The sequence below is a fragment of the Carcharhinus amblyrhynchos genome, chromosome 18, assembly GCF_965287045.1.
Source record: "Carcharhinus amblyrhynchos chromosome 18, sCarAmb.v2.hapA, whole genome shotgun sequence".
NCBI lineage: Eukaryota > Metazoa > Chordata > Chondrichthyes > Carcharhiniformes > Carcharhinidae > Carcharhinus > Carcharhinus amblyrhynchos.
In genome coordinates this window covers 38,951,799-38,975,574 of record NC_137341.1, presented here as the reverse complement: position 1 = coordinate 38,975,574, position 23,776 = coordinate 38,951,799, and the positions used below count along the sequence as shown (strand labels likewise).

Genomic DNA, 23,776 nt, shown 5'->3' with positions numbered 1-23,776 from the left:
TGTAGCAGAAATCTATTGCACTTAGCTCAAAAGGTGCAATTTATGATACAGTTGAGTGACTAACGTAACTATTAGTTTTAGACAGTGTTGACAAGATATATTATGAGGCTGTTCCTATATGAGTAAAATCAGACAAGAGGGGATACAGGACATATAGGGAGAACTAAAGCCCATTTTACTTTCAACTCTTGATCATTTGCAATTTGTGCAACCCTTGAAAGCCAACACAGGCCTTGTAGTGGATAATGAAAGTGCTGAGCTTCCACTTCAGGCCACTGACTTTCTATCACAGCCTTTAGCTTTGCACAGTTTAGAGGAGTTAAGCATTGATACAACACATACAATTGCAACCGCCACCTGAACTCTCAAAAGTAAACTTCATGGAACAACTTACTGGACGATCTGAGCCACAATTAGGTCCAGGTAGCAGCTGTTGAATTTGACCAAATTGACTAGTACTTCAAGAAACTCTGCTGAGAGACCAATATCCAACCACTTGAGGACAAAAGAGGCTTTAATAAAAAAAAACACACAAACACAAGATCACATAGTGCTTATTACGCCAGTCTCATTCATAGATAGTAGCAACTTAATTACAAAATAATATAAAAATAAATCAGTTCATTGGTATCCAAGTCTTAGAGAGCCACTGAATGGAAAAAAACTCAATTTGATACTATCAAAATACAGCACAGCACGTCAGAGGCTATAATGATTTCACTGCAGGGAACTGCATTTTCATGTACTGCTCTCTCCTTGGAGATTTTATGACCTTAGCCACGATTCGAGAGCAATAAGACATCCACAAAGAAGTAAGGGGAGGAACAACCCTGAGTTTGCTCTTGACAGCCCACCTATCAGTCAGTTTCAGATCATGAGAAAAGATCTGGCAGGAGGTCACACGCCCACTTGGCTGGAGAGTTTCAAGTTTATTTGTCACAACTAGACTTTCATTAACACCGCAATGAAATTACTGTGAAAATCCCCTAGTCGCCACACTCCAGCGCCTGTTCAGATACACTGAGGGAGAGGTTAACATGGCCAATGCACCTAACCAGCACGTCTTTCGGATTGTGGGAGGAAACCGGAGCACCCAGAAGAAATCCATGCAGACACGGGGAGAACGTTCAGACTCGGTACAGACAGTGACCCAAGCCAGAAATCAAACCCAGCTCCCTGGCACTGAGACAGCAGTGCTCACCACTGTGCCACCATGCTGCCCAAATTCAAATTTCAACATCTACCACGGTGGGATTTGAACCCAAATCCCCAAAGCATTACCCAGAGTCTCTGGAATACTAGTTCAGTGAAAATACCAGTGCACTTTCCCTTATGGATGATTTGTATAAAATCAATCTTACAGCAGTGACATCTCCAAGCGTGACTGATGGGGGAAAATTACCCAATTACTATCCATTCCGGCCGGGAATGATGTCAGTATATGCAGCCTTAAGGTGCTTGCAATTATATATCACTTCACATCTCAATTTCACCCTTGAGTTGTCTGCAGACAAAATAATCCTTAGCACTTACCGCATCAAAACAACATATCAAGTGCTATATAAAACTTTTAGAAAGCAATGAAAAAATTTCCACCCGATACAAAAACATTTTTGAAGGATGGGTCATTTAATTGTATAGCACCAGATAGAATCCAAAGAATCGCAAAATTCAAGCTGTTAAATTTTGCACTACGTACTCTGTGCAAAATAGGAATTTCTAAATGTGGTTTTAGCATGTTTTATTTAAACATTTTTGCCTTCGATGTTGCCAGTGTCATTTTCAAGCTTGTGACCAATTGATGTTCCTTCCGTTTTTTGGTTTAAACTCTTTAGTAATGATGTCAAAATGAAGCGTTAACACAAATGATGCTGCATTTTGCGGGGGTACAAAGCAAAAATGTTTCTCCAAGGGTTTAATTATTCTAACGCCATTATGGCAGTCCTCAAAACCTGATTACTAGCACAAAGAACTCAAACCCAGAACTACAAGAATTGGATTTAAACCTCAACACATATTTCAGCAACCTAGCCATTCAAAGTTCTTCCTAAATGCATCGCACACATACACAGGTCTTCCTCCAAATAGGTGATGTCTTTTCCGTTTTCTGTTAGTGCTTTGAACACCTCGAGTCTCTCAAGTAGGTCACCATTCACCGGGTAATCCTTGATCACGTGAAAGAAGTGAGCTCGGATCGGCCCAAGCCTTTCCCCCTAGTTAAACAAGTGCAGTGCGTCAGTATGTTAAACACTTTCAAGGAACGTGAAAAGTACAACAATTTGCATTGATACAAGTGTCCTTACCACAGTAAAACATCCCAAAATGGTCTTAATCACTCCCAGTTATGGAATGCTCAATGTTTTCAATGATTGATACGATAGTGAGTTTTAAGAGGTGTCCGGTCAAATACATGAATAGGATGGGAATAGGGGGATACGGTCCCCAGAAGAGTAAGGGGTTTTAGTTCAGTCAGGCCACATGGTCGGTGCAGGCTGGGAGGGCCGAAGGGCCTGTTTCTATGCTGTAATTTTCTTTGTTCTTTGACTTTCTAAGATACTGCCATAAAGAAGAGAATGTCATAACTGTTTTATAACTGCGTTTCTAAGGAGTGGCTTGCCCCTGCAAAGTGTCAGTCTGACTGAATAACAGACAGCAGCTGATGACTCAGAAACAACATATTTGTTCGCAGATTGTAAAAGTCGCAACCAATGTTGACTGCCCACACGGAATTGCCCTGGAAGTGGTGGTCATAAGTCGTATGGTGTTGGTAAACCCCACAGTGCTTAGGAAGGGAGTCCCAGAATTTTGGCTCAGCAATGGTGAAGGAATGTGCTTGTCGGGATGGTGTGGGGTTAAACAGGAATAACTTGCAGGTAGAGGTGGTGTTTCCATGTGTTCGCTGCCCCTTTCCTTCGAGGTGCTAGAGGTTGCAAATTTGCAAGATGCTGTCAAAGAGGTTCCATAGAATCCCAAGAGTGAAGGAGGCCATTCAGCCCATCAATTCTGCACCCGTAACAATACCACCAGACACTCACGTATAACCTCACATATTTACCCTGCTAAGCCCCCGATGCTAAGGGGCAATTCAGCCTGGCCAATCACCCTAACCTGCACATTTCTGGAATGGGGGAAGAAACTGGAGCATCCAGAGGAAACCCACGCACAGTCAGGGAGAACGCGCAGACTCCACACAGACAGTGACCTGAGATGGGAATTGAACCAGGATCCCTGATTCTATGAAGCAGCAGCGCTAACCACCCTTCTCTGAGAATTGCCAAGGAGTTGTGCAGATACGAAGTAGGCAAAACTAACTCTGTTACAGCTTTTAAAAATCTGTAGTCAATGAAAAACAGAAGAGTCTATACCTAAAATCTAACAAGAACCAACAAGACCATTTATATGCTTCCTTTGATTCATTTAGAGCTGAATCACATTACGAAATATTTATAGATGGTCAAAAGGTTGGTCAGAGGTATGTTTTAGGGCTACTAAAGGAAGAGAAAGAGAGGTGGACAGGCGCAGGGAGATAATTTCAGAGGTTTGAGCCGAGGATCTGCCGATAGTGGAACAATTAAATGTACAGAGCAGGTTTGGAGGAGTGAAGAGATTTCTGAGGATTATAAAGCTGGAGAATGCCACCAGGAAACAGACATCTGAAGACAAGCTCAGAATTTTAAAATTGAGGCACTGCTAGACCAGGAGCCAATGGTAAACAGGACTTGCCGTGATTTAGGATATAGGCAGCAGAGATTTTGACAAGCTCAAGCTTGAGGAGTGGAAGCCAGGCCAACACAACGAACATCAGAAGAGTTCAATTTAATAAAGACACGGATGAGTGTTTCAGCAGCGGTTCAGCTGAGGCAGGGGAGTGTCAAGCAATCACAGAATCCCTACAGTATAGGTGGTGGTCATTTGGCTCATTGAGTCTGCACCGGCCATAATCCCACCGAGGCCCAATCTGCATAGCCCCATGTATTTACCCTGCTAATCCCCCTGACATTATGTGCAATTTACCATGGCCAATCAATCTAACCTGCACACCTTTGGACTGTGGGAGGAATCCACACCATCCAGAGGAAACCCATGCAGACACGGGGAAAATGTGCAAACTCCACACAGACAGTGACCCAAGCCCAGAATCAAACCCGGGTCTCTGGCACAGTCAGGCAGCAGTACTAACTACTGTGCCACCATGCCATCTCTATTTTACTGAAATAAAGAGAAGGAAATGTCATGAAGATTTCAGATATTGAATGCTGAGTAAACAAATCATTAATATTTTCATCAACAAAGGGAATAAACTCTATTCAGAGGACAGATATTGTAATATCAGATGAATTAAAAGCAATGTGGAAGTACAGGGTAAATCTAGATCAGATCCACATTAATGCTCACCTGCCCCTGAATAATAGCCTTCATCAGCTGCAATACCGCATGCCTGGCCTCTGAATGATCATCAGAAATCAAGTCATCCACAGCCTGCCACACAGCTTCCACTGCATGCTACATTCACAAAGAACAAAAAACATAATCCACATGTTAAACCAAATAGAAACTATCAGTCCAGTGCAGCGAGGAAATGATCCACAGAAATCGCAAGTAAATTCATAGTGCAGACAAGGCCATTCAGATCATTACACTTGCGCTGACCCCTTGAGAATTTTAAAACTGACGCAATGCCAGATCAAATAGTCCCATTGACCTTGCTCTGTATTACAGCTCCTGCTCTGACCAAGACTGCAAGAAACAACAAAGAATCATGAACAAAGCTTAGTCCATCATGCAAACCAGCCTCTCATCCACTGACTCCATCTATACTTCCCACTGCCTCAGAAAAGCAGCCAGCATAATCAGGGACTCCACGCACCTCGGACACACACACTTTCACCTTCTTCCATCGGGAAAAACATAGAAAAATCTGAGGTCACATAGCAACCGACTTAAGAACAGCTTCCTCCCTGCTGCCATCAGACTTTTGAATAGACCTACTATATATAAAGTTGATCTTTCTCTATGCCCTAGATATGACTATAACACTACATTTTGCACCCTCTACTTTCCCTCTCTCCTATGCACTCTGTGAATGTAATGTTTTTGTTTGTATAGTGCGCAAGAAACAATACTTTTCACTGTATCCCAATACATTTGACCACAATAAATCAAATCAAACCCAGTACTTCTTTGTATATCAGGCTTCTTCTCACTTTTTTTTAGCATTACTATCAAATGTTCCCACCACTTTTTAAGGCAATCCTTCTAGATCATAACTTGCTGGGTAGAAAGCAAATTTTTGCCTCATCTGGTCTGGAGGAGACACAGTTATTTCAGTAACAACTGTTTATCTAAATCACACCATCATGGGATTGGAATAAGTGTGACTGCTACAACTGGATGACCACTTCATGAAAAGGGGCCATCAAGTTGAGTGTGAAAAATTGTCTCTTTTTACCTCTTCAAACCTCCTGGTCCTGGCTAGATCACAAACATGGCCGATGGTTTTTATTCTGTTGTTAAGTCCACATTCTACATTCAGATCCTGAGGCAAACAAAAAAACAAAAAAAATTACACTCTCAATGATGGCATTGCACACACAGCAGCTCTGCAAGCATAAACAGGGTACATCTCACATTAAAATCAGAGCACCGTACCTTCAGTATTTCACCCGTGATTATCAGTTCTGCTGGTTTACATTCCGCTTGCTTGGTGTTAATACGGGGGCCGATACCCAAGAGACTTTTGAATCGCTCGCGCAAGGACGAATCTTTGCTTGTCGGCTTGGACATGGTCGAGGAGGTCTGTCTTCCCTAAACTGAAGTAGATTGCATTGATTAAGTCAGGAATCAGTTCTGCAGACCAGCCATCGAACACATTTGTCCATCAGTGCAAGTGTTATCATGTGCATCAGGCAAGGCTTTGCAGCATTCTGCTCAAGGCTATCCAGGGGGACTTGCACAGAACTTTGTATAGTTAATCCTTGCAACTCAGTCAGGTAAAAAATAAAATAGCTCCTCCAATTGAACTGTGCAAAATGGAAACCGCAGATATATAAAGCAGGGCCTCAAGCGAAGGCAAAGTCTGCTAACTTTAAGCAGAGAACAATATATGAGAACTACAAATAGCCTCTTGCACACACGGATTCAGAAGCACAATTCTGCCAAAGTTAAAAAACCCGATTGCTAGTGGGAAGCCATTCAGCCCCTCAAATAATAATAAACCGTTATTTATGATCCACCATCCTGTTGGATCATGGTTGATCCTTACTTTCACTCAGTTTTGTGTGGGCTTTGCTTGGGATCTGGCTTCAGTTGTCATAATGTGGAGACGCACATTGGGTTCTGATACCCAAAGTGCCCGTTAACATTTGCTTTATATACTTTCAGATAAATTGGGGCAAAGTACTGAATGTCAGGCAATTTTTTTAAAAGAATTTTTACTCCATCCCACCTCAGAACGGACCAGGCAAAGCCAAATCCATTCCAAGCTTGCTCCAAAAACCCAAATTCAAAATCCAATTAAAACCAATTCATCGTCCCCACAAGACAGGCAAACAGGATCCAGGCTGACAAGATTAGGCATTGCACCACATCTTGGCACTGATCTGATGCTTGATCTTAGTGAACAGGCCATGAAGCTTTGCAAGATTTCCAAAAGCACACTGCAGCATGAAGCGAGGGAGCAAGCTGGGGGGAAAAACAAAGTGAGGCATGTGAGTGCTGGAGGAGTGACAATTTGCTCCAAGTAACTGTTGGCAATATCAAAGCCATCGACTTCAAGCTTATCCAAAACTTTGCTGTTCATATCACACCCACACTACAGTCCTGAGTATTGTGCAACTTAAAGATTCTCCAAGGCCACCATTATATGGAGTGCATAACAGAACAGGCAATTCAGTCTAATTGGTCTATGTTAATGTTTATAGTCCACATGAGCCTCCTCCTACCCTACGTCATCTTGTCAATTACCATATACTATTTCTTCACATGTATGTGCTTGGGGATTTTCACAGTAACTTCACTGCAATGTTAATGTAAGCCTACTTGTGACTAATAAATAAATTTTTATCTAGCTTCCCCTTAAATGCATTATTTTCCTCAACCACTCCATGTGTTCAAATACAAGTTCAACATTCTAATCACATTTTACCTAATTTTCCTGTTGGGAGTTATTATTGACTCTCATGCTGTTTTTATTCATTTGTGGAACACGGGGGTTGCTGACTAGCCAGCATTTATTGTTCAACCCTTGAGAAGGCGTGGCTCGCTAGGCCACTTCTGCAGGCAGCTGAGAGTCAATTACATTGCTGTGGCACTCGAGTCACACGTAGGCCACACCAGATAAGAACGGCAGATTTCCTTCCCTAAAGGACATTAATGAAACAGGTGGGTTTTTCCAACAACCGACAGTGGTTTCATGGTCATCATAGATTCTTAATTGCAGATTTTTTTTTATTGAATTCAAATTCCACCCTGCCGTGGCAGGATTCCAATCCAGGTCCCCAGAACATTAGCTGAGTTTCTGGATTAAATGGTCTAGCGACATACTGCTAGGCCACTGCCTCCCCAGTACGGAGACAGCGTAAATGAATAATCAACAAGGGTGGGATTCAAACCAATGCACGCGAAGCACAAAGGATTAGCACTCCATAGCCTTAACCACTCAGCCACCTTTATTTATCAGTCACAAGTAGGCTTACATTAACACTGCAGTAAAGTTACTATGAAAATCCCCTAGTCGCCACACTCCGGCGCCTGTTCTGGTACAGTGAGGGAGAATTTAGCATAGTCAATTCACCTAAACAGCACTGGAGCACCTGGAGGAATTCCACACAGACAAGGGAGAAAATGTGCAAACTCCACACAGTCCATAACCCAAGCCAGGAATCGAACCCAGCTTCCGGTCACTGCGAAGTAGCAGTGCTAACCACCGTGCCACCCCCTAGCCATTGTGAATAACCCGAACACTGCAGAAAATTCAAGTTATAGCATTTCAAGTTAAATACCCTACTGCTGGGGTAACAGTCACAGAATGAAGATTATAATTCACAAATCAAAAATACCGCCTGAGGCGTACATTCAAAGAAACATGGGAATAGCAAACCAATTGACCAAATTTGTTCAAATGCTTTAGTACATAAGTGGATCATTTTAAAGGTAAAATGCTGATTGTGCTGGATGAACACATTAAAAAAAAAGGGAGAGAATAATATTTAACTACCCCTTCTCTTTGGACTTCCTTTTCCACATTAAAAATGTGTTTTTGTTTGAGCTGTTTTCAAACCCTTCTACTCACTCGTGTTAAATTAACATTTTGACAACCCATGCAAACTCAGAAAATTGGGTAATTTTCACAGGTTGCAAGGCTACCTTTCTGGCATGGAAATAAAGCCAATACAAACACTCAACTTGTTTACGACCAAGCAGTATGGAAATGACAAGACAAAATTCAAGCCTGGCATGTTTGACCTCAAAACTCCTGTCGTAAACATTTACACAAATCCAGCAAAAAGTTAGACACATTACGAGCGTATATGTTTTCCTTTGGTTAAAACTGCGTCAAAGTGAAGCAAATTCATTAACCCTCAAGTCACAAACCAGTGTTTGGTGCTTCAAGAATAATACCATTGATTCTGTTTCAAATTAGAAAGCTACCATCCCATTTTCTAGATTCATTTGGGCTGGTTTCCTTCCTAACTGACCTGGCTATATCACTGCAGGTCACTCACAACAGTCTAACGCCACATGGCATAATTCAGCCCGATTATTTGAAACAAGATATGCCTTCCCAAAATTCACACAAAGCAAGATTAAACTGTCATGCAACATAAATATCCACACAAGTGTCCCATTCCTACTCCCTTCATCCCTGGTGTCTTACACCAGAGTGTAATTTCACTAATGTCAACAGCTCATTCTGAGCAAGCCCTTTTCACAGCCCTAAACACATGTTATTATCAGCAGTGTGCTACAATACATTCTAGAGCAGATCCAGAGAAACTTTTCTTTGGACAGTGGTAATCAAGAACACAGGGGGACATAAACTTCAAATTAGAACCAGGCTATTCAGGAATTAAAGCAATGATCCACAAAAATAGTGCAGAACTCAGGAATTCTCTCTCCCAAACGATAGCATAAGAACATAAGAAATAGGAGGAGTAGGCCAACTAGCCCTTCGAGCCTGCCCCGCCATTCAATAAGATCATGCAGCTGTTAGGATAAGTGAAATTTCCGAGGCTGAAGGCAGTAGGTCCTTGTTAGACAAAGGTATCAATGAATATTAGCAAAGGAAAATAAATGGAAGCAAGGTATAGAATCCCTACAGTGTAGGAGGCGGCCATTTGACCCATCGAGCCTGCAACAACAACAATCCCACCCAGGCCCAATTTCCTGTAACCCTACATATTTACCCTGCTAACCCTCTTGACACAAAGCAGCAATTTAGCATGGTCAATCCACCTAACCTGATAACTTTGGAGTGTGGGGGAAGACTGGAACACCTGGGGGAATACCATGCAGATGTGGGGAGAAGGTGAATGCAGAAAAGCACCTGTTCAAATCAACAGCCAAGGCAACTGTCACTGAATTATCTAGTCAGCTTCACGTTAGAATAACAATTTGTTGTCCTACTCTGAGATTCCACTGAATTCACCACAGGCTGTCTATTCAAGAACAAAACGCAGAGAACGCTGCCAACAAACTCATTAGTAGATCTGTCAACGCAGCACACTTGGACACAAGCAACACCAGGCTCGATTGGGTATTTCAGAAAGATTCACCCATATTATCTCCGGAACTTGAAAGACTACAGTCACTGCCTCCACAGGCGACCTTGGTCAGATACACAGGAGGCAGCAATTCCGACTTGCCAACGAATGTCTCTTCATTGTACAAAAAAAAGCAACATTTATCTCCAATAATGTGCCAATTGTTCTTCCAGTCTTTCCTTTAGCAACTCTGCTCAAAGAAAGCAAACCAAGTTGAGTGCTGGCACAAGAATTAATTTGCGAAGATAATTCTAAAGGGGACAGAAATCACACTGAGATACTATCCTTTTTGTGAAATATATCGCCGCAGATCTCTCCCACCCACCATTACCACTGAGAGACCTGGAACGACCAACACTGCCCATTATTCCATTTAACTCTTCAAACAGTTGGACTGCTGGATGTAACTTTCAGCCCAAACATTCATGGCATTAACTATTCATACACCATCTTTGCACTTAAATAAATTGTAGTTAACGCTACAGTCTGCAGGATAGCAGATACAGTAAAATCTTTATTATCCGGCACGGACAGCCAATGAATTGTACCGTTAATCAAAAATGCCGGTTAGCAGAGAGCTCCGTCTCCCACTGGCATATAGCAGAATACTTGTCGCATGAACTTATACGCAAGTACCCAGGGAGTGAAAACAATGTTTTACTTTACTTCTTTCTTCAATAGTACACCAAAACATAAACTGAAGTAGAAAATGAAGTATACCGGTACAGATTCTGCAACTTTGTACTTGCTTCCTGTTGGGAAAGTGATTTTCTAATAGGGAACATCTGACATTCTAGTTTTATAGAATCTCTACAGTGCAGGAGGCCATTCAGCCCATCAAATCGGCACCAAGTCTCCAAAAGAAAATCTTACTCAGGCACATCCCCTTATCCAATCTTGTAACCGCAAACATTTACCACGGCTAATCCATCTACCCTATACATCTTTAGACACTAAGGGCCACTTAGCACGGCCAGTCTTCCTAATCTGCATATCTTTGGACTGTGGGAGGAAACCCATGCAGACTCCACACACACAGCGAGCCAAGGCAGGAGTCGAATCCAAGTGCCTGATCCTGTGAGGCAGCAGTACTAACCACTGTCCCGGTTTGTCGAGAACTACGGTTGGTAGAGTGCCGAATAACACCAAGTTTACTGTACCTGTATAATCTGAGCAGTCAAATCAAGTAGACCAAATCCTTGCAGAATTCTGCCCTCCTTAACCACTTTAGAGTATCTGCGATCTTTTATGCTAGTTCAACACTCCCTACAACATAAGAAAATTTTGCTCACAAGTTGAAAACGGATGTTTCAAATGGGATGGGGCAGGATTTCCATCGTACTGCACCCAGATTCTCAGGCGCACATGGTTCTATAATCACCTGAACCAGCAGCCATTTCAAGGCCTGACCAGGTTCACCCCACTCTCCTTCAAAAATATTCATTCAAGCCAGTAGTGACCAGCAGCCAGCTGAAGGCACCTGCTGCAGCCATCAGTTAGGGCTTGCTCTTTCATCGATCAATCACAGAACCTCACTGACAATCAGCACAAAGCATGCCAGCAACCAGACCAGAATAACCGCAAGATCAACTTTCCCCCAACTTTCACCACGGAGTGCAACAGCAGGCTTAAAAACAAAAAGTGCACACAAGACAATAACTTGCATTCGTGCCAATGCCTTTTAATGTAGCAAAATATTCAAAGGCATGTCAGGGTTGCAAGAGAACCCAGATCCCAAGGCAAAGGGAAGAAAAGATTGTGAGATAATTAACCACGGCAATTTGTCCATGCAAAACTACAATTGCGTAAACATATCAGGACATCGCTGGGCAGAGGAAAACAGCACTGAAGCCAAAACTCACTGAATTCAATGGTGTGATAAACATTAGCTGTGATACTTTCGAGTCAAAATGTAAACCCATCACATTTTTCAATATCAAACCATACCTGAATCTCCGACACAAAAATTGCTTGCATTGGCACTAGAAGCACATTCACATTCCGATCTAAAGTACTAACTGCTACCCTGTTTTCATGCCTGTCAAAAGACACAAATCTGCTGACGTAGACTCAAAGGAAAAATAACTATCACAGAATCCCTACAGTACAGAAGGAGGCCATCAGCCCATCTAGCCTGCAGCAACAACAATCCCACCCAGGTCATCTCCCTGTAACCTTCCATAATCCACCTGACACTAAGGGGCAGTTTAACATGGCCAATCAACCTAATCTGCTCATCTTTGGTGTGTGAGGAGAAACCAGAGTACCCAAAGGAAGCCCACGCAGACATGGGGAGAACATGCTAACCCTACACAGGCAGTCATCCTGGAATTGAACCAGGGTCCCTCAGCACTGAGGGGGAGCAGTGCTAACCACTGTGCCACCCAACTATGGGAGGATGAAGGTTATTTGCAAACGATGTCAACAAACCCAATGTTATTTTCACATCAAGGTGCAGAACAGATGAGAAACATGAGATGTTTCTATCGGGACTAAAGGGATCAAGGGACATGGGGGGTGGAGGAGGGAGATCAGGATGTTGAATTTGACAATTAGCCACGATCACAATGAATGGTGAAGCAGGCTTGAAAAGTCGAATGGCCTACTCCTGCTTCTCATTTCTATGTTAATAAAGGAAATAGGAGAAGGAGATCATTCGGCCCCTCAAGCTAGCTCCACCATCCAACCAGAACAGTGATTCCTAACCTTTTTGGTACCACTTCAATGGGATGAACAATTCTAAGGCACACCCACATTTTTTTCAGCTGAATTGACTGCTCATAAACATCCTGCAGTGCAGCAGTGAACCGACAGTGGCCAATGACATACAATGGGTGAGGCCACTCTGTTCAGTCTCTTGTGGAGATGGAATGTGGGTGCCTCTACATTTTTGGTGGATTCCACGTGGATAATTGCAGGTTCAAGTCATTCAAAAATCAAAGATTTGGAATGCTGACAACCTTACCGTGATCAGTATGGCAAAATTCAGAACAGAGTTATTAGCAGCAAAATTAAAATCAAAACTTGAAGATAAGACATTTTTTCAAATTGTGAAATTACAATCTTCCTCAAGGAAGGGGTGTATTTTTTAGAGTCAATGGGGCTCCAACCATACACAATATTCTAGCTTGCATGAACTGGTCTAGCAGTGATGGCTTTTTCACCAATCATCTTCCATGAACATAGCAACCCAGCGCATACAAGATAGAATATCAGCAGGGCTGGACAGTTACAAGGCATTATATTATAAACAAAACTCTCAACAACTAGAAAAAAAACATGACATGGAGATAACATAGGAACCAGGGGCAGGCCATCTGGCCCCTCGAGCCTGCTCCGCCATTCAGTATGATCATGGCTGATCTTTTCATGGACTCAGCTCCACATACTTGCCCTCCCCAATGCCCTTAATTCCTTTACTGTTCAGAAATGTATCTATCCTTCCCTTAAAAACATTCAACGAGGTAGCCTCAACTGCTTCATGGGACAGGGAATTCCGCAGATTCACAACCCTTTGTGTGACGAAGTTCCTCCTTAACTCAGTCCTAAATCTGCTCCCCTTATTTTGAGGCCACACCTCTATCCCAGTTTCACCTGCCAGTGGAAACAACTTCCCTGTTTCTATCATATCTATTCCCTTCATAATCTTATATGTTTTTATAAGATTCCCTTAATTCTTCTGAATTCCAATAAGTACAGCCTCAGTCTACTCAGTCTTTCAACTGGAATTGGCGGACGCGGTAAGAAGTCTCACAACACCAGGTTCAAGACCAACCGCTTTACTTGGAATCACGAGCTTTCGGAGCGTTACGCCTTCGTCACCTGAGGAAGGAGCAGCGCTTCAAAAGTTTGTGATTCCAAATAAACCTGTTGGACTTTGAATCTGGTATTGAGAGACTTTTTACTAGAAATGTACAATCACGGTTGACTGTATGAAATATCCACCCACTGGACCTCAGATGGTGAGGAAGTTAAAACCAAGTGGATAAAATACCCACTCTTTTCCAGCTCCAGGATTTACTAACCCTTGCAGGTGAAAGAGGTGCCCAGCCATGGAGAACACCTATCAACCAACTTAAGAACAGCTTCTTCCCTGCTGCCATCAGACTTTTGAAAGGACTTATCTCGTATGAAGTTGATCTTTCTCTACACTCTAGCTATGTCTGTAACATTACATTCTGCACTCTCCAGATTTCGTCTCTATGAATGATATGCTTTGTCGTATAGCACGCAAGAAACAATACTTTTCACAGTATATGAATACATGCAACAATAATAAATCAAATCATGCAAACTGGGCTCCTATTTATAATAGGATCTCAAGACATGTTAACCTGTTGGGGAATACAGCTCCTACAACAGCTATCCTGACAGCAACAACCTGATGGGAACAACAAAGCTATCCTAACAGCAACAACCTGACGAGAACAACATCCTGCAAGGTGAGCTTTAAACTTTGTAGGACGAGGAGCGGGGTCCGTTTGGAAGGGGTGTCGAATGGAAAATGCTGAGAGATTGGGCAATCTGCTTTCTTTTCCCGCATAAAAAAATAAAGCCGGGGCTCGGAGTCTGCCCCCCAGCCACAGCACACCAGTTGTAAAGCACTGATATATAGTGTCAGGTCACAGGTCCTGGTAGCAATTGTAAAGTCCTCCATTCTTTTAGATTTCACGCGCTTTTTTTGTTCGATTGGCCTTAAAGGAGTCCGTGTAATGTCTGCTCGCAAAGGTGGGATCACTTCAAAGTCAGATATGGTAGAAACTTTTTTGTAAAAACATATTTTTTAAGATGCTCTCCCTGCGTTTGATAACAACGGGAAGGAATTGGCAGCAATTTACAAGCTAGGTTTGGGTATTAGATAAGAACGGTTGCTGCAATTCAAACTAGCTCTGGAAATGAGATACTTGTTTCAGTGAGGCACAGGGACGGAAATGTCTGTGATTTAACAACATAAGGGTCATTCGCCCCTGCTTTGTGTGTCCTGTGCTCATCAGTCTCCCTGCATTCTACCTAGAGCTATCATTTCACTCCACTTTGTGGCACAGTGGTTTGGACTGCTGCATTACAGCGCCAGGGACCCAGGTTCAATTTCCGGCTTGGGTGACAGTCTGTTCAGAGTCTGCATGTTCTCCCCATGTCTGCATGGGTTTCCCCCAGTTTCCTCCCACAGTCTGAAAGACGTGTTGGTTAGGTGCATGGGCGAAGTTAAATTCCTCCTTAATGTACCGAAAAAGGTGTCAGAGTGTGGCAACTAGGGGATTTTCACAGTAACTTTATTGCAATGTTAATGTAAGTCTACTTGTGACACTAACAAAAATAAACACTTAGATTGCCTATGGAGAACATCTCCCTCTCCAGTGTAAATGGCTTCAGGCAATCTACTTTAATTCTCCCACAAAAATATAAAGTTGGATCACAGAGTCTGCCCTTCAGCTATGGCACACTTGCATGCTTCTCACAGTGCACCATTTGAATTGAACCAAATTATGGCTGATCTTTTCCCTCAGTGCCATTTTCTCATACTGTGATATACTTTGATAACTCTCTTTGGTATCAAAAATCGATCAGTCCTCATCTTGGACGTGCTCAATGACAAAGCCTTTACAGAGCTCTGGGGTAAAGAATTCCAAAGAATCACCACCCACTGACTGAAGAAATTCTTCCTCAACTCAACTTAGTTTTTCCTACACAGCCTTCCTGTATCTACATTGTCCAGTGTTGTAAGATTTTTTTGGTTCCAATGAGATTGTTTCTCATTCTTCTAAACTCTAGAGAATACAGTACAAGTCTAATCAATTTCCCCTTTGGCTTAATCCCACCATTTTTGTAGCATATCCTCTACGGCATATAGTAAAGGTATAGAAAGACTCACCACCCTATCACCCATTTATAGTCATGCACTTCTTCTCCCAGACCGTGGGGGGAGGGTCTTGAACCCCATCTCCTTGGGATATGGGGGGGGGGGGTTCTTGCACCCCTCCTCCTGGGATGTTGGGGGGGGGGGGGGCGATGCCCTTGAGCCCCTTTGCCCTGGGATGGGGGGGCCTTGCACTCCCCTTGCCCTGGGAAGTGGGGAGGGGGGGGTCTTGCACCCCCCCTTGCCCTGGGAAGTGGGGAGGGGGGGGTCTTGCACCCCCCCTTGCCCTGGGAAGTGGGGAGGGGGGGGGTCTTGCACCCCCCTTGCCCTGGGAAGTGGGGAGGGGGGGGGTCTTGCACCCCCCTTGCCCTGGGAAGTGGGGAGGGTCTTGCACCCCCCTTGCCCTGGGAAGTGGGGAGGGGGGGGGGTCTTGCACCCCCCTTGCCCTGGGAAGTGGGGAGGGGGGGGGTCTTGCACCCCCCTTGCCCTGGGAAGTGGGGGGGTCTTGCACCCCCCTTGCCCTGGGAAGTGGGGAGGGGGGGGGGGTCTTGCACCCCCCTTGCCCTGGGAAGTGGGGAGGGGGGGGGGTCTTGCACCCCCCTTGCCCTGGGAAGTGGGGGGGGGTCTTGCACCCCCCCCTTGCCCTGGGAAGCGGGGGGGGGGTCTTGCACCCCCTCCTTGCCCTGGGAAGTGGGGGGGTCTTGCACCCCCCTTGCCCTGGGAAGCGGGAGGGATCTTGCACCCCCCTTGCCCTGGGAAGCGGGAGGGATCTTGCACCTCCCTTGCCCTGGGAAGTGGGAGGTGTCTTGCAGCCCCCTTGCCCCGGGACGTGGGGTGGTCTTGCATTCCCTATTCTGAGACGTGGAGGAGTGTCTTGCACACCCTATTCTGGGACACGGGCTTGGTATTGCACCCCCTATTCTGGGACACGGGGATGTCTTGCACTCCATATTCCAGGACATGGGGATGGTCTCGCACCCCCTATTCTGGGACTTGGGGTGGTCTTGCACACCTTACTCTGGTGCGTGGAGGGGTGGATTTGCACCCCCTATTCTGGGCATGGGGGGTGTCTCCCTCCCCTCGCCCTGGGATGTGGGGGCTCTGAACCCTCCCCCTCTCTCTTCCCTCCGCGCCCCTCCCCCACGCCCTGCCAGGAGCTGTTTACCGCCGCGACCTTCCCCTGTCAGCGGGCCCGGGCCTCGCTACCCCCGCCGGGCCGCACTGCTGCAGGCCCTCTCCCCTGGCTGAGCCCGAGCGCCGGCTGCCACTCGCCCCACTGCCTGCTTCGGGGCTCCGCCGCCTCACTCACCCATTGCAGCCGCTCCAGGCTCCCGCTGCTGGCCCAGCCCTCCCGGATCTGACATCACACGCAACCAGACATCCGGTGTGACGGCAGGCGCGGGGACTGCCGGGAGTTGTAGTTCGGTTGTAGTTCTGATGCTGGTGCTACTCCCCATTCATTCTTGGGTTACTGGTGTCATTCACAAGGCTTGCACATATGGTCACTGCACTTCAAAAGCTGATTTTCCGCCTAAGGCTAAGCAAATTTGGGAAGTCTGCTGCAACTCTCACCAATTTTTACAGTTGCACCATAGAAGGCATCCTTTCTGATTGTATCACAGCTTTTTATGGCCCCTGCTCTGACTAACAGCACAAACAACTACAAACAGTTGTGAGTGTAGCCCAGTCCGTCATGCAAACCAGCCTCCTGTCCATTTCTCCTCTCTATGTATGGTATGTTTTGTCTGTATAATGTGCAAGAAACAAAACTTCTCTCTGTATCCCAATACATGAGACAACAATAAATCAAATCAAAAAATTGACTCTATCTTCACTTCCCGCTGCCTCAAATAGACAGCAGCCAGCATAATCGGTGGCACTGTGGTCAGCACTGCAGCCTCACAGCACTAGGGACCCGGATTCAATTCCGGTCTCAGATCACTGTCTGTGTGGAGTTTGTACACTACGAAATTGGACTTAAACCTGGTGTTGTCAGACTTCTTACTGTGTTTATCCCAGTCCAACGCCGGCATCTCCACATCATGTGCGGAATTTGCACATTAGAACAAAGAACAAAGAAAATTACAGCAAAGGAACAGGCCCTTTGACCCTCCAAGCTGCACCGACCATGCTGCCTGACTTAACTAAAATCCCCTACCTTTCCGGAAACCGTATTCCTCCATTCCCATCCTATTCATGTATTTGTCAAGGCTCCCCTTAGAAGTCACTATTGTATCCGCTTCCACTACCTTCCCCCGGCAATGAGTTCAGGCACTCACCACCCTTTGTGTAAAAAATGTTTTCCCTGTGTCTGCATGGGTTTCCTCCACGTACTCTGGTTTCCTCCCACCGTCCAAAGATATGCAGGTTAGGTGGATTGCCCATGCTAAATAGCCCCTTAGTGTCCCAAGAGGTGTAGGTTAGATAGATTAGCCATGAAACATGTGGCTAATGTGGCTATGATAATCAAGGGCCCCCTGCACGCCAGACATACTCTCTTCCACCTTCTTCCATTGGGAAAAAGACACAAAAGTCTGATTCAAGAGCAGCTTCTTCCCTGCTGCCATCAGATTTTTGAATGGTCTTATCACATATAAAGCTGAACTTTCTCCTCACCCTATTGGTAACTGCAACACTATATTCTGCATTCTCTCCTTTCCTTCTCTCCTATGTATTCTATGAACGGTATGTTTTGTCCATATCATTCACAAGAAAAATAATGTTCTCTGTATCCCAATACGTGTGACAACAATAAATTCAATTAGAATCATAGGATCCCTACAATGCAGAAGGAGGTCAGTTAGCCCATCAAGGCTGCATCAATCCCTCCCAGTTCCTATCCCCGTAACATCAAATATTTATCCTGCTAATTCCCCCAAGGGGTTATTTACCATGGCCAATCATCCTAATCCGCACATCTTTGGACTTTGGGAGGAAACAATGGGAGTGGCACAGTGGTTAGCACTGCTGCCTCACAGCGCCACGTTCAATTCCTGGCTTCAGTCACTGTCTGTGTGGCATTTGCATGTTGTCCCCATGTCTGCATGGGCTTCCTCTGGGTGCTCTGATTTCCTCCCACAATCCGAAAAATGTGCTGGTTAGGTTCATCGGCCAAGCTAAATTCTCCTCAGTATACCTAAACAGGTGCCGGAGCGTGGTGACTAGAGGATTTTCACAGTAACTTCATTGCAGTGTTAATGTAAGCCTACTTGTGACTAATAAATAAACTTTAACTTAAACCAGAGCACCTGGGGGAAACCCACGCTGACCTAGGGAGAATATGCAAAATCCACACAGTCACCCAAGGCTGGAATTGAACCTGGGTCCCTGGCGCTGTGACACAGAAGTACCGCTCAATTAAATAACAAAGATTATGCCAAATGCTCTCCTGTTTCTGGGACAGTGGTGCTCACACCTGAATTTGCATGGATTTTCAAGAGCAAATTCATGTAATGGAGCGGAAAATTCTAAGTAAAATGGATACAGTAGGGCTGATTGGAAAGCTGATTTACATGCAGTGCTTTCAGTGCTTTTGATTGAACACATTGTTAATATCTAGCTCTGCAAATTTGAAATGTTAACTCTGTTTCTCTCTCCACAGATGCTCCCAGACCTACTGAATTTTTCCAGCATTTTCTGTTTTTATTTCAGTTTTCCAGCATCTGTGGTATTTTTGTTACATATTTAATTGAATAGAGTAGAAACTTTTGTTCTTCAATAGAAATCTTTTCAAAATTCATATGTAGCAGCATGCATGCAGGCAATGCAGGATACAATGAAATATTGATTGTTAAGAAACATTTAGGTTGATTTGATTTGATTTATTATTGTCACATGTATTAGCATATAGTGAAAAGTATTGTTTCTTGCGTGCTATAAAAAGCATACTGTACCAGAAAGAAAGGAGAGCATGCAGAATGTAGGGTTACAGTCATAGCTAGGATGTAGAGAAAGCTCAACTTAATGCGAGATAGGTCCATTCAAAAATCTGATGGCAGTAGGGAAGAAGCTGCTCTTTAGTTGGGTGGTATGTGTCCTGAGACTTTTGTATCTTTTTTCCAATGGAAGACGGTGGAAGAGAGAATGTCCAGGGTATGTGAGGTCCTTAATTATGCTGACTGTTTTTCCGGGGCAGCGGGAAGTGTAGACAGTGTCAATGGATGGGAGGCTGGTTTAAGTGATGGATTGGGATTCGTTCACAACCCTTTGTAGTTTCTTCTGATCTTGGACAGAGCAGGAGCCATTACCAAGCTGACACAACCAGGAAGGGTGCTTTCTATGGTGCATCTGTAAAAGTTGGTGAGAGTCGTGGTGAACATGTCAAATCTCCTTAGTCTTCTGAGAAAGTAGAGTTAATGGTGAACTTTCTTAACTATAACGTCAACATGGAGGGACCAGGACAGGGTTTTGGTGATCTAGACACCTAAAACTTAAAGCTTTTGACCATTTCTACATCGTTCCCATTGATGTAGATGGGGATGTCCTCCACTAAGCATCCTGAAGTCGATGACTATCTCCTTCCTTTTGTTGCATCGAGGGAGAGATTATTGCCGTCCCACCAGTTCCCCAGCTTCTCTATCTCATTCTTGTACTCTGTCTCATCATTGTTTGAAATCCAACCTACTATAGTGGTGTCATCAGCAAATTTGAAAATCAAGTTGGAGGGAAATTTGGCCACAAAATCATAGGTGTATGAGGTGTATAGTAGGGGGCTAAGGGCACAGCCTTATGGGGCACTGGTGTTCAGGATGATTGTGGAGGAGATGTTGTTGCCTATCCTTACAGATTGTGGTCTGTGGGTTAAGAAGTTCAGGATCCAGTCACAGAGGGAGGACCAAGCTCCAGGCTATGAAGATTGGAGATAATTTTTGTAGGAATAATGAACTGTAGTTGATAAGTAGGAGTCTGACTTGGGTGTCTTTGTTATCTAGGTATTCCAGAGTTGAGAGTAGGACCAGGGAGATGGCGTCTGCTGTGGACCTGTTGCAGCAATGGATGAACTGTAGTGGATCCAGGCATCCCGGAAGGCCAGAATTGATTTGTGCCATGACTAACCTTTCGAAACACTTCATAATGATGGATGTCAGAGCCACCGGAAGATAGTTATTAAGGCAGATTGTCTCTGGCTTTTCTTTGGTACTGGGATGATGGTCATCTTCTTGAAGCAGATAGGGATCTCAGATTATTATAAAGAGAGGTGGAAGATGACTGTGAATACCGTGCCAGTTTGTCTGGTACCCCATCTGGGCCAGTTGCTTTCCGTGGGTTGACCTTTGAGAAAGATGCTCTCACACCTGCAATGGTGACCTCGGATACAAGCTCATCCAGGGCTTCCGGAGTGGAGGACATACTGACCTCTTGCTCAAAACAGGCGTAGAATGCACTGAGCTGATCAGGGAGGGGTGCATTAGTTCATCTTGTAGCCTGTTAGGTGTTGCTGACCTTGCCATATCAGCAGGAGTCCGTGTGGCTAGCCTGGAACTCTAACTTGGTCTAGTACTTCTTTTGACATCTTTGATGGATCGCCTTAGATCATGTTTGACTTTTTTGTATAGGTCAGGATCGCCTGATTTGAATGCCTCAGACCTGGACTTTCAGCAAGCAGTGAATATCCCTGTTCATCCCTGGTTTCCGGTTGGGAGGCACACGGATTTGCTTCTTCGGCACACACTTACTAATGAAGTCAGTTGCTGTTGTGGCGCACTCGTTCAGGCTGGTCACGGAGTTTTTAAATACTGATCAGTTCACAGTCCCGTAGGAGATCATCCGATTCCTCAGACCAATATTGCACGATTTTCTTTAATGGATTCTCCCATTTCAGTTCTTGCTTGTAAGCCAGGAGCAGGAGCACAGCCTTGTGGTCTGATTTGCCAAAGTGTGGGTAGGCAATGGAGCAGTAGGCATGTTTGATACTTGTGTAGCAGTGGTTTAGAAAGTTTGGAATTCTTTTGGATCAGGAGAAGTGTTGATGGTATCTTGGTAGGATGCTCCTGAGCTTGGCCTGATTGACGTCCCTGGCCACAATGAACACGGCCTTGGGATGTTTTGTCTCAGGCTACTTGTGATGGTGTATATTATGTCCAGCACAGTCTTCACATCCACGTGGGATGGAATGTAAACTGCTGTCAGGGTAACAGAGGTGAACTCCCGTGGAAGATAGTAGGGGCAGCATTTGTGTCAGGCATCCTAGGTCTGGGGATTAGAAACTCATCAGTGTCGCTACATCTAGGCACCTCGAGGTGTTGATTAGGAGGCAGACCCCAGCTCCCCAGGCATTGCCTGAGGCCGCTATACAGTCTATTCAATGATTGTCAAGTCCTCTGGCTATAGGTCTCAATCCGGTGAAGCAGGAATGAGCCATGTGTCCGTGAAATGGAGTAGACAGCAATCTCTCCGTTCTCTGTGAAAAGTGAGTCCGGCTTTATTGAAATAAAGTTTTAGAAACAACAGCTTATGGCCTATGTTCTGAAACACAAACTGTTCCAACTGGTCAACCTTCCAGAGTTTCAATGTACATCATTCTTGACCTGATGAAAAAATACTGTGAAACTGGGGAAACCGAGTACTGGTGCGAGCTGTTTTCTTTTCCTGGTGTGACCTTCATTGAATAAACTGTTCCGGTGAAGACAACAAGAGTTCTTTTAAAAATACAGGCATCAATGTTGGGGAAATGTGAGGAGTGATGTTTATTTGATCAGCAAAAGCACAAAGATTGAAGGCCATGAATATAAAAGTTTATTAGTCACAAGTAAGGCTTACATTAACACTGCAATGAAGTTACTGTGAAATTTCCCTAGTCGCCACACTCTGCCGCCTGTTTGGGTCAATGCACCTAACCAGCCTGTCTTTGAGACTATGCACTCAGTGCGGAGAATCATCAACTGCAAACGCGCGTCAGGAAATTGTATCCTCCCCGATACAAACATGATAATACTTCAAAAGACTGGCAGTAAATTGCTTTGGGCGTGTCCTCAGGTCATGAAAGATGCTATAAAAATGAAAGTTCTTTTATGCCTCACATGATGTTCATCATATTTAAATGAAGTAAATGGAATACTGTTATCAGTGCACGTACAATTTCCAGATGCATGCTTCTGACAATTAAGGCTCATGAGGACAGAGTAAAAGTTAAATCGTGATGAAAAAGGCCATTCGGATTTTCAAGTTCATGTCCTTCTAAATTACATAGAAATAACCAAAAGATCATTCATCATTTTGTCTACTTGACTCTAGCAACCACTGAATCTATCATCCATGCTTTCTTCACCTCCAACCACCTCCTAGCTATTCTCTTGAACACCACACTATTCTCCTTGCTGCCCTAAGAAAAGTAAGCAGGAATTGGCCTTTTGGCCCTCCAAACCAATTCTTCCATTCAGTAGGAATTCTAGTTCATCTGGAACTCTACTGCTCACACTCTGTTCCAATCTGAGATCACTTGCTGTCCTCATTGATCTCTGCTGGTTCCCCAACTGGATTTCATACCTGATGCTTAGCTACATTGTTTGGGCAGCACAGTGGTTAGCACTGCTCCCTCACAGAGGCCCAGGTTCAATTCCGGACTCGGGGTCAATGTCTGTGTGGAGTCTACACGTTCTCCCCCTTTCTGCGTGGATTTCCTCTGGGTGCTCCAGTTTCCATCCCGAAGATGTGTAGGTTAGTTGGATTGGCCAGGCTAAATTGCCCCTTAAGTGTTCAAAGACAAGCAGGTTAAGGGGAATTACTGGGGTAAATACATAGGGTTATGGGGATAGGGCTTGGATGGGATATTGTGAAGGAAATTTGGTGCAGATTTGATGGGCTGAATGGTCTCCTTCAGCACTGCAGGGTTTCTATGACCTATACTCTATAATTGGTCTAATTTCCTGTTCTGGTGTTGTGTGACCTTATTCTACCCAACCCTGCTATCTATTCCAATCTTACATACTGACCTCTGCTACCCTAACTCTTTTGTACTCTTGCTCTGGACCAATCCCAAACGGTACAGCATCAGAACTTGGGGTACTTTACAACTTTAAAAGTTGCTGCTTAACCACTATGCCACACATTAGGAGGCTGTAGGTTTATGTTCCACTCCAATGATTTAAGCATACTGTCCAGAGTGACACTCCAATACAGTGGTAAGGGAGCAGCACACTAGAAGGTGCTATCTTTCAGA

At 44.5% G+C, this 23,776-nt stretch overlaps 1 protein-coding gene across 5 annotated transcripts in view; it reads right to left on the bottom strand.

The window, feature by feature from the left end:
- tsc2 (TSC complex subunit 2) overlaps window positions 1-16,972 on the bottom strand; it is a 78,191-nt gene extending 61,219 nt beyond the window's left edge. For all 5 annotated transcript variants that reach the window (XM_080206854.1, XM_080206856.1, XM_080206855.1 and 2 more), the window contains exons 1-6: window positions 16,928-16,972; window positions 5,650-5,810; window positions 5,450-5,536; window positions 4,396-4,503; window positions 2,069-2,213; window positions 395-512 (exon numbers count right to left, since the gene is read on the bottom strand). In XM_080206854.1, the coding sequence (XP_080062980.1) occupies window positions 395-512; window positions 2,069-2,213; window positions 4,396-4,503; window positions 5,450-5,536; window positions 5,650-5,784 (593 nt within the window). In that variant the 5' untranslated portion in view covers window positions 5,785-5,810; window positions 16,928-16,972. The remainder of the gene's footprint in view (window positions 1-394; window positions 513-2,068; window positions 2,214-4,395; window positions 4,504-5,449; window positions 5,537-5,649; window positions 5,811-16,927) is intronic.
- Between the last annotated feature and the right edge of the window lie 6,804 nt (window positions 16,973-23,776).